At 33.3% G+C, this 12,437-nt stretch overlaps 1 protein-coding gene across 2 annotated transcripts in view; it reads left to right on the top strand.

Moving 5' to 3' along the window:
• tnc (tenectin) overlaps nucleotides 1-12,437 on the top strand; it is a 185,514-nt gene that overhangs the window by 152,378 nt on the left and 20,699 nt on the right. For both annotated transcript variants that reach the window (XM_073960179.1, XM_073960178.1), the window contains exon 3: nucleotides 6,057-6,095. In XM_073960179.1, coding sequence (XP_073816280.1) covers nucleotides 6,057-6,095 — 39 coding nt within the window. The remainder of the gene's footprint in view (nucleotides 1-6,056; nucleotides 6,096-12,437) is intronic.

The raw sequence follows: 12,437 nt of genomic DNA, 5'->3' as shown, positions 1-12,437 counted from the left end.
TTCTTTTATCAACAAAATGTAGAAACATATTTTGAGAATCTGTTATCATGAATTCCTGTATCACCAAAATATGGAAACAAAACATAAAAATCATATGTACCCCCATTATGATCAGATTTATTGCATTCCGTCTACCTTAAATTTAAAAGTGATCCTTAAATTTTAATAAGGACCTTCTTGCCATTAATTTTTAATGTGAAAATTATATTTTAATGTCTCCTAATTGGTTTATATTGCGTTTTAAAATCCTTTAAATTGTAAAAGAAAACATATAATAATGGCCCGTAATATGTATGTATGTTTGATATTTTCGCAAGTAAAAATTACTTGCAAAAACTTTTTCTCTCAACTCGCTCTATTGTACTGAACAAGTTTGTTATCAATCAGCATTTTGTTAATGTTTATACAAATTAGTACACAGTTTTGAGTTAACGTATAGACCTAATTTATCACCAAAATATGGAAAGACAATTTTTAAATCAAATGTACACCTTTTCGGAGATGTTGGCTTTAGGGAAAATATGCAGGCTCTTGATAATTTGAACTTAGTACTCCTAATAGTTGAAGATCATTTCCAAGGATTTGTTTTTCTTCTTAAAAATTTATTCTTGGAATTCCAATGAATATATGTCGTTTCTTCTTTTTCTTGATATTAGAAATGACTTCCTGCACTCAATTTCAATTTAAATATTCCTCTTTAGTTCGCATGTTGGTATTTTTATTATAATTCCAATTTGCTTACAACTTAACTTTACTGCTCTTGTAATATATCATCCATGTCAATCACTCTCAAGCTCATATAGCAGCAGCTTACAGATCATCCACAAACCGCAGCGCCAATAAATTTTCCTTCTTAACAAACCAGATCAAGAGCATGGATAACATGGATTGGATGCATACAACAAATAATGATGATGATAATGCACAATTTTTTTTCGTTTCTTTCGCCATGGATCTTCTTCTTCGTCGCCAATGGCATAAGACTACCGGCAGATTTTTGCTGTTTCGTGGTTTACATTCTTTGGTTTCTTTGCATATTTTTGTGGACCAAAAACATCTTATGAATTTCTATGTGTGTGTGCCAAGAGTTGTTAAGTTGTTAAAATACATAAAAATTACAGTTAGATTTTGTTTTACTATACATCCTAAACACAAGAAGAAAAAAAGAAACATCATTATTGTACTATTTCATGTCCCGCTTTACATAAGGGGCCATGTACTTAGCCTTGCCAGCTAGGAAAGCCATGAAAATGAAGACTTGGTGCAGTAAGAGAGACTTGTAATGCACTTGAAATTGCATTCTGTCCATTTTGTTGGTTTCGGTTTGTTTGTCTGTCTGCTTGCTATTTTTACGAGGTCGTTTTCCCATTATTATTATTATTTGTTGAGCGCTATAGTTATCTCCATACTCATGATGGTGGTGGTACTTGTTGTAGGTTGTTTTACTACGCAATTGTGTTACATATGTTTTATGTCATCTGCTTGAGGTTTTTAGCTTTTTTTTTTGCTACACAGAACAACGTTGCTTAGTTCTGTTTTTCCATTTCCAATTTACCGTTATTCGCAAAAAAGAACGATGCGCAAGTGTCTTCAGTGGTCTTTTTGGGTAATTAAAATATTTCTTAGTACATGTTGCTTATTAGTTGTAGAGAAGAAGAGAGTCTGAGCAAATTCGCCACTGGGTTGGGTTGCTTTACAGGGGATAATTATGATTTGTTTTAAAAGCAAGTATCTTAAAAATACAATTCTTATGAGAAAGTCTGTCAAATGTTTAGACATGAACCCAGTCTCCAGTTTCCAATATCTGTATTTTGATCACCAAAATTTGGAAACAAAAATTCGTTAACATGGAACAAGGTGCATATTTTAAATGTCCTGAAATGAAAACGAAAATAATTTAAAACTCACAAATACTATCCCTATGAGAAAGTAATCTAGACACTCGTATTTCCAATAACTGCATTTTGATCACAACATAAATTTGTGAAGAACCAAAATCAGTTCCATTATAATAATATTCGAATCGGTTCGGAATTTTTAATTAATTAATTTATTTTATTTTTAATTCTGCCAGATTTATTAACAATTTTAATCACCAACATATGGAAACAAAATTAAATTGAAATTTCGTATTTTTTTCTTAAGCGGAGTACACATTATCATTCAGAACTGACAGTCAACGTACTTTTAGGACAATTTTCCGGCAAATAACAACTTTTATTTAGCCAAAAACTTTTGAAATACAATATATACGGTATTATTTAGAGATTACAAAAGAAATTTTTCAGTTAGGCTTTGATATTCACGAAATAGACCTCGATGACTGTCAGTTTTGCTTGTCAATGTGTACTATACTTTATTTCTAACGACCTAAACACAAAATTAATTTAGAACTTTCTCTCTCCGTTTAGTAAAGAATGCGCCCATGCCTCGTGCCAAGAGAATACAATTGAAAAAATTTACCCCATTCTAGTCGATTATGGATCGTAATTTTATTTCATTATTTATATCTCTGTGACTTTGGTCTGTTGTCATTTTATCTTATCGCAACAAAAGACTTAAGACACAAACTTTCTTTCAATGGAACGAAAACTTTTTATTTAATTAATTATTGTTTTTTCTTTTACTAACCCCCACATCATCACTATCAATGAGAGAAAATATTGTTGTTGAATTTGCACCTCAACAAAAGTTGAATGACCGTAGCTGATGTGCTACTGCTTGTAATCTTCTTTCTTGTCAGGCTATTACAACATTTTGCACTCCAACAACTCCAAAATGTAAACGATACCAGAAATCATGTTACAACCAAGCAAGAGCACACGCTTCACAGAAGGCGGTGGCGGGCAAGCAAAAACATTTGTATTTTAAGATTTCAAAGAGCCAAACCAGACCTGTATGGGGATGTCTCTTCTAAGTATGGCCAATTTTAAATACTTGTAACATGCAGACATAATACATACATACATGCCTCATATATGGCTAGACAACAACATACTCGGCCAAGTTCTTTGTGTGCTTGCCTATGCCATGAAGGTGGTTCTTATTCTAGCCGAGAATTTCTTTCATTCTTTTGCTCTAAACCTAGATATTTACCTAGAATCGTTTGTTTTTCTTTTTCATATAAAGAATCTGTTAAGGTGTTTGTGTTAATATGTGTGAAATATGCCATCTTTAAATAACACCACTACTAAGACTATTATCATCATTCTCGGAGAAATAATGGGTATTTAAAAGTTAATTAAAAGAAGCAACGAATAAGACTTTACAAGAACTAAGCAGCATCATTTCCTCCTAATTAACACTTTAAAAGGAAGCTTTAGTGGACAAGAGATGGTCTACAGGATTATAATAAGGCTTTGCAAATGCAGTTTGGAACTGATTTTCTTTTTAAAAATAGAAATTTCTATGGCCAACGAGTTCGAAAGAAATCCACATATACTTTATAACTTGTTTCATCTAAAATCCTATAGATTCCACTCTTCTCAAAAGTCTAACTTATCAAAATCAGGTCATGACTATCAGCACATTTATTGTCCGCACCCCCCACATAGTGTCTCCTTTAACAAATGACATGTCAAATTTATAATGAGCAGTAACAAGGAACACCGTATAGTAGTAGCTGCCTTAAGAACGGAAGTCTGTGTCTATTTAAAATTCTTTGCAACTACACACCTGTTTTAAGTTAAAAGAAATAAATTCTAATAAGAAAAAAAAAAAGAGAAACATTCAAACCTTTTGCAAAGGCATTAGAATATTTTCTAGCTTGGCGCAAATTGTAGCCTGCATGTCGCCGCCGCTTGCTTTTTCCGCTTTTCCTTGTCATTTTTTCGTTGGAATAGCAAAACATAGTAAGTGAGATAATAAATGACTTCCCTTGGTAATTTTTCACCAAGCGATTTACATAAATGTCTGCGAACATAACCCCATATAACAACACCTGTTGCTTTTCTCGGATGAAATGAAATTATCCAGCTTTAAGGGCATTACAAATGCAAGACAAATGTAAATAAGATTTAGAGAAAAAGCGCGGAATATAATTTGTCAAATGAATTTAAAGATGAAACGAAATCAAAATGGGAGAGAGAATTTGTTTCTTGTTAGAAGAAAAAAAGTGGATTGAAGTGTTGGGAATATCGGACATTGAAGACGCCAAATGTGGGGGTTCTCACTAGAAAGAAGGGCGGTTGGATTCTTGCCGTGAGCCTGGAAAATATTTCAGTAATGGAAATATTTTCCTCAAGATTCATCAACCAAGAAAATTTTGCAAATGTTTAGAGTAAAAACAATATAATAATATATACTATAATTAAAATAATAAATAATAATTGTAATATTTTGCATCAAAAATGCATAATACAAACTATTTTTATCACCAAAATATGGAAAGACAACATAAAGCTTAAATTCTCCAATTAAACTTAAAATTTTACTGCAGATCCTAACAACATTTTCCTCACCAAAATATGGAAGCACGACCCCCAATAAATGTGGGGGTTATATTAATAATTCCACAAACATCCCAGATGGGACAGGGGAAACTTCTCTCACATCAATGGGTGCACCCCTATTCACATTAGCTCAATGATATGGGACCTACTGTTTATCGCGGCATGTCTGAAGACACCATTTGTGCATAAGTTTTAAATCGCTGAAATACTCAGGAGATGCCGCCAACATTACTGAGGGGTATTTTGCCACCGTTGAAAATTTTTGATGTTTCCTGGCCGGGGAATCGATCCAACGACCTTCATCGTGCAAGGCGGGTGTGCATACCATTGCACCACGGTGGCACCTATCCAAAGATTGTGTCAATTGTTATTCTCAACTAAAATTCCCCATGAGTTGTGCCTTTCCACCGTTTCAGGTTAAAAGAGAAAATGAGAGAACTCACGGGGAATTTACGTTGAAAATAACCCTCAGCAATTTTAAACAAAGCCAGAAGCTGCACTTTCGAGTTACCTTGCTTGCTTCTGATAAAAGAATAAAAGGGAAAAGGTCAACCCAGTCCGAAATTTGCTCGGCCTTCTATATTCTTTTATTTTTATTATGTCAGAAATGAAGTAGGAAAGCAAAGCAACCAGGAGAGGCAGCATATATACCCATATTCCTTCATATTCGAATTAAATATTTAAATAATATATAAAATAATAATATATAATAATAGTAATACTTCAGATCAAAAATATGAAATAAAAACTATTTTTATCACCAAAATATGGAAACAGAACTTAAAGTTTTAATTCAGATGAAACGTGTAACAGTAATATTTTTATCACCAAAATATGGAAACACATATTAGAACCTCAATCAAATCCTCCATTTTACTGCAGCTTCATAAAAATTCTTCTTGTTTGCAAAGGTTTGGCAAACATTCAGACTTCAGGCGAATCCAAGCCTTAGATTCCAAAAATTAAATAACACTTGTAAAAAATATATTAAAAAAAAGAGATTTCACCTGTCTCTATTTCCTTCTTTTTCAAACAAAGATCATCACCACTGTAATTCCTCCTTCTTCTTCATTCCAACAACTTTCCTATTAAGATATTCAAGTTACGTTGATACTACCACAATAGCCCGATGATGATGATGATCATGATCTCTGTACGCGAAAGCTAAATTTAGATTCCAAGTTCTAACAAATTGTCCATTAGTCGGACACTTCTTCGTTGGCTTCGTTATCCACCAAGAACCAGAACATACATGCAAACAACAGATTGCTATCCAAAGATTGTGTCAAGGCAGCAAGGTAAGAAAAGGAAACAGAGATCCAGTCATTGAAACGTTGTTATGGCATTTGCAAACACCAGCAAGCCGGTTCTGGGAGGAAAAAGAGAAGAAAAACTGTTTTGAAAGCCGGCTGCTGTTGACATGAAAAGTGATAATTTACATTTGTTTTGAGACAGTGACTGGTGGTGTATCATCACCGAATGGACAGGACAATAAATTATAGTAATTCTTAAGAAATTAAAAATTTTCATGTTGAAGATTATGTTAAGAAAATTTGTTTTAAGATTTTTTAATTAAATTGTTTTTTCTCCTCTCTTTTTTTACAGCTCCCCTGCAAGATTATACGGAAATTCAACAATATACAGGTAAGCATCTCTTTGAGACTCAGCTTAACCAAATGGAGCAGGCAAGTTTGGCTGGCCAGTTAGTTTTTCAGATGTTCTTTTATTTTGAGCATAATTACCCCAGGTTCAATGTTCTTCTGTAGATGTGGTATAACAAAATTTCAATTAGCCATTTAGTTTTTTTTTCTACCATTATTCTCCATATGATTACCGGAAATTTATGATGAATACCTCCTGCGTCATAGTAGTTCTTTAATGATAGTAGTAATAAAGAGAGTGTTGTACAGTTTTCAGTTTATGGCTTTAGAAAAATTGAAAACATATGTATGTAGTGTGGTAAATGTTGCGAGGAGATTGTTCGGATCGTAGAAAATTGTTGTAGGATTATTTTTTATTACTGCTTCTTCTACTTCTCCTTCTTTTTTCATTTTGTAAGCATTACATCACGCTTGTGCTTATGCAAATTACATAGATTTTAAACTATTGCAAAGATGACCGTTAGTTTTGTTTGGGTAATTACAGGAGGCAATGCTTCATTCACTGCCATCGTGGTTTTTATTACAAAGTTTGCATGCCGCACATAATCGTTTGGCCGGTATGCAGTTTGATAAATTAAGCTGGTAGTTGGAGAGGATGGACCCTATCTAATTTGAAAATTAACTCAATGGATCACATGTAAACTTTATGAAATGATTTTTTTATAAATGTAGTAATATTCGAATAAAACGGAATTTTTTAAAGGCACTTTACAAATCTACTCTGAATTGACTTTAAGATATCATGGAGAATTTGAGCAATAGAATATTTTTTACTACTTACTTTCCAGTTTTTGAATTTGTTGTTCATACGATGATTTTTTTCAAGACTTTCTAAAAAATAAATAAATTGCACTATAACCTTCTCGAGGTCAATATACCATGCTCTTGGTAACCTTCCCTAATGAAAAAATTAGTAAGGTTCATTGGTCTAATCCAACGATCACGTTTCCTTATAAAGTGTATGTTAGAATTTTCGAATAGCATATAGCTTTCAATCAGGTTCGATGTAACGGCATTACATCCTTCTCCCCTCTACTGATATTTATGGGATCTTGGTTTCCGAAATTTTCTGCAAACTCCTTTCTTTTACTCTCAATTGAACAGTTCGCCAATATAAATTAAAATATTCCCCACAATAATAAATTCTCATTAAATCTTTAATTCAAACTCATTAGAATTGAATTAGACATGATATATACGAAAGGCCACATTATAGTGTGGGAATATTTTGAGTTCCCATTTGCAAAGCAATAGAAAAAACAGACAATAAATGGATATTGAGTGCATTTGAAGCTATATATTTGAAGTGTCTAGCTCCCGCCATAACAAAAACTCAATTACCTTTTCTTTTAATTCCAAAATAATAGGTATAAAGAGTAGCAATTTTGCCTTGAACTTAAACTTCAATTTTGTGCAAAAATTATGGCCAAAAAGGCCAACAAATACCGTACTGAGAAAAAAACAACAAGTCTATAATGTGGCTTTCAATTCCAAACAAAAAAACCACTTGAATGAAATAAAACTTTTTTTGGGAACATACAATAAACAAACAGTATTGACCACAGATTCAAAAAAAATTTTGTCTGGACTGATTTGTTGGTTTGCTTTAATGTCCATTTTCCTTTTAACCATTGCTGGCATGTCTGGCAAATAATCCAGCCAGCCACCAAGCCAGATAAAAATTACTCACCTCAAAAGCTCATCAGGAGGTAGGTGCTAAACGAACAATTAAATGTTAAATACATTAAATAAAACACGTTTCCGCAAAAATTATATACCACACAATAAAATGAAAACAAAACAAGTAACATCAAAGAACTGTCTGGTCGTATCAAACAGTAGCAGTGCAAACATCTGTCCCGCAAAAAAATAAAACAAATCATTTGGTGTCATAATAACAATAAAATTGTATTAATGAAACCTGAAAATAACTTCTGTAGACCGGCAAGTGGGTGATGTAGTGGCGGGGTGCTTCACAGCTATATATTTTTTTATCGAAAAAGTACATGTGTGTGAGGAAAAAATAGCAAAAAATATGGTTCCTTTATTATAGATAGTTTTGGGTCACCGCTTTTTTATAATACGTTTACATTTAACCGGATTTAATAAATATACTGCATTTCAAATGCCAATTTCATTGTGTATATGTAAATTTTCATAAAATGGATTGAACCGGCAAAAACTCAAATGTAAACTTGGCGTTACATGTAGATTTCTATTGACATTAGGTGTGTTAGTTGCAAGAACTTGCAAATACTTTTTACTTGCGAAGTTATCGAACAGGCCTATTGATAACACATATTTGGGGCCTCGGCATACGTTGTGAGCCGCGTCTTGATCAACCACATGAAAATGTCTAATGCTTGGTTTACATTCGTCGTCGTTTCGTGATTTCGCGCGGAATCAAGCAAAATTTATCATGATTTCGCATACAAAAATGAAATCATCTCATTTCGTGATTTCAGCGAAATCAACTTCGAAATCACAGTACACATGATATACAACCCTGCTTTTGCCTAAAAAAGTACCAAAAGTTGCAACACTTTTCATGTATCACAATAAACAAGGTAGATGGTCAATTGCTGCCACAAAAAAATGTTAGAATCAAAATTTGTAAACAATGTGAAAAAATATTAAATTACGTTGTTACAATGCTATTTTTCATTGTTTTCCCGTACTGTTTTAATGGTAATGTTAGAAAAAAGAGCAAATTGTCAAAAATTGCTTCCCCATACAAATTTCTTAAAAAATACGGGAACGGAAAAATGTCGGAAATTGCAAAAACTCCAGCATAAATGTCAAAATCAACGTATCAGCTATCATATTAAATGCCAATGAACAAGCTTGCTGCTGGTTTCTACTAGGCCAAAATTGTATGGCAGAAAACAGGAGAAGGGGGTGTTATTCGGCGCTATTTTTGTTTAAAGAGAAGTGCAAGTCTTGCTAGATTTCGAAGTATGGGAACGCATTTTTAGCACTAAACGGGAAAACTACTGCAAGTACTAATATTGTGCAGGTTCTGAGCACAACTTTTATCTATCAAAATTTATTATTATGATATCTTAACGACAAAATCATTTTTTTTTTAATTAATTCTCTTTCGAGTTGAGCTGTTAGGCCTTTAGAGATACATTGAAAAATTAGGAGTCTACCGAAGTCCCACGCATCCAACCATTACACTACGTTTCACGGGTGGTAAATCCGATCTTCAGGTGTATTAGGATGTTGTTTTTGTGGCAGACGAAGGCAAAGCTTGGTAACTGGTATATATATCGAACTTCATTAGATAAATGTATATGCGAAATTATGTCAGTTAATTGAAACTCCAAACTTTTCCTATAGTCCTGCTTTGGTAATCCCATTTTTCAATGTTCACAAATACTATGGTAAGTTTTATTCCTACATCATTAGTAATTGCTCTTCTATATCAGAAGATTTTATTTTTTGATCATCAATTATTGTCTACTAAAGTTTTGACAAGTTGATGGTGGCTTAGAACGCTAAGACGCCGGCAACCTTGACACTCAGTTGTCGGAGACCCAGGTTCGAATCCCAGCCTGGCTCATGCTGAAATTATTTTTTATTTTTGCCTTATTAAGGCGAAGGCCATTTATATTGATATTTAATTAATTCTCTTTCGAGTTGAGCTGTTAGGCCTTTAGAGATACATTGAAAAATTAGGAGTCTACCGAAGTCCCACGCATCCAACCATTACACTACGTTTCACGGGTGGTAAATCCGATCTTCAGGTGTATTAGGATGTTGTTTTTGTGGCAGACGAAGGCAAAGCTTGGTAACTGGTATATATATCGAACTTCATTAGATAAATGTATATGCGAAATTATGTCAGTTAATTGAAACTCCAAACTTTTCCTATAGTCCTGCTTTGGTAATCCCATTTTTCAATGTTCACAGATACTATGGTAAGTTTTATTCCTACATCATTAGTAATTGCTCTTCTATATCAGAAGATTTTATTTTTTGATCATCAATTATTGTCTACTAAAGTTTTGACAAGTTGATGGTGGCTTAGAACGCTAAGACGCCGGCAACCTTGACACTCAGTTGTCGGAGACCCAGGTTCGAATCCCAGCCTGGCTCATGCTGAAATTATTTTTTATTTTTGCCTTATTAAGGCGAAGGCCATTTATATTGATATTTAATTAATTCTCTTTCGAGTTGAGCTGTTAGGCCTTTAGAGATACATTGAAAAATTAGGAGTCTACCGAAGTCCCACGCATCCAACCATTACACTACGTTTCACGGGTGGTAAATCCGATCTTCAGGTGTATTAGGATGTTGTTTTTGTGGCAGACGAAGGCAAAGCTTGGTAACTGGTATATATATCGAACTTCATTAGATAAATGTATATGCGAAATTATGTCAGTTAATTGAAACTCCAAACTTTATTTTTTCATTTGTTAGTACTATACACAATTAATACTATATATAGATAATTTTACGATAATTTTCCAAATAAAGTTGTAAAGTTCTATATTGTCGTATATTTTTGATGATTATTTCAATTTACAACAACTTGTTTTGAAAATCTATGTTCGATCAGCTGCGCATATGCATCTACCTTGATCATTGTGATATGTTTGAAATCAACAAAAAATAAGTGTAAACTCCGGGGTGTATTTCAGGATTTCGTGAAATCCAGTGGATTTTGGAGCGCTAGTGTAAACTTGGCATAAGTGATGCCAAGTTTGTTCTTAAAGTTTTCATGTGTTGTTGTTACGCGACACTCAGACGAACGTATATGCCGAGCCCTTTTGTGTTATCGATTTGATTATCTACGGATCCCTATTTGCAGCTGTATGACCTTTTAATCAGCTGTTTAAATAAGTTGTGATATTACAATATACCGCATTTACATCTAAGAGGTTTTAAAAAACATGCGTCATTTAGGTTGTCATTTCCGTAGAATATCTTTTAATAATTGTTTGCAGTAATATTCGAATTAATCCGGAATTTTTTTATTTATAGTACCATGTATTTACTGACTTGAGTCTTACTTACCCCTCTATTACATACATATTCTAGCAACTGAAATAAAAACAGATAATACAAATCATTTGTATTACTGGAATTCATAATTCAATTTTAAATGTACCTTTATGAATCAGAAAGAATAAATATGTAGGTCCAGAACAATATCTATCTTTTTAAAGGAACTTTTCTGCTATTTCATTCAACACAACTGCACCATTCATTTAAATATTGAATGAATAAAAATCAAAACCTGAAAATCAAAATACAATAACAACAAAACAAATTAACACAAATACTCATAAATTATATAGTTCAGTTCAACGCATTCAAAATGACGAGCGCGCCACACAGTCTGGTTGATATCTTATTTATCTTCTGCGTCTTCTCTCATTTGTTTTTAATGAGGACAAAAACGTGATCAGTCCACGACGATGAGTTGATTAATTGATCGATAGCATTCACATTCATTCATTCAGTTTTACACTTTTGTGTTTGACACAATTTCTTGACAAGAGGTAAATAACAACAACAACATAACATAAAGGAATATGGTCACAAGTGGATATTTTCCAACCCATTTATGCCATATCTGTTAACAATGAGGTTTTTTTCGCATTCATTTCTACACGTTTCCAACATTAACAATAATTTTATAGCTCTTACATTAAGCATTGCAAGCAAAAATGCGTACAAGTCTTATGTATTTCTACGCGTGCCTTTCTACCTTTTTTTTGAGCCTAGTATTAAGACTTGTTATGTTTCCTCTTCCCAGCCACTCTACCCCCTTCCACCTTTACTTCTTGATCACATGTCGAATATAATCTGCCAGCTAGACTTAAGTGGCCTATTACTCATTTTGAATTGTTCTGCGTCTAGGGCCTCACGCATTACAAAAAGTACAACAACAACACTTAACTCTACTCGTTATTAAAACTAAGTATAGTAAATTTTTTGTCACGTTAAATGGCCGATTATATTTCATGTTGCCTGATTAAATACTAGCCAAATTAATGTGGCATTAAATCACTTAAAGTGTTGTTGTGTCCGCTTTATGTGCGGCTTGGTTTTGTGTCCATGTATGTGTTTTGGCAAATTTAGTGTGTGAGCTTTGCAGACATTTAGCAGGTGATGATGACGATAATGTGGTAGCAAAGTGGTATGCAAGGTATTGGAATATTAAGCCGAAAACACCAACCAACGTTTCAGTAACGTTTCATTTCTGAAAAAACAATAATAGAGCAAGGGCAACATAGATCGAGTTTTTCTTTATTCTTTTATCAGAAATGATGCTCAACTTTACTGAAACGTTGAATGTGTTTTCGGCTTTAGT

Source organism: Musca autumnalis, unplaced genomic scaffold (genome assembly GCF_047663935.1).
Source record: "Musca autumnalis isolate F117 unplaced genomic scaffold, ASM4766393v1 scaffold_1, whole genome shotgun sequence".
Lineage (NCBI taxonomy): Eukaryota > Metazoa > Arthropoda > Insecta > Diptera > Muscidae > Musca > Musca autumnalis.
This window is presented reverse-complemented; position numbering and strand designations above follow the sequence as displayed.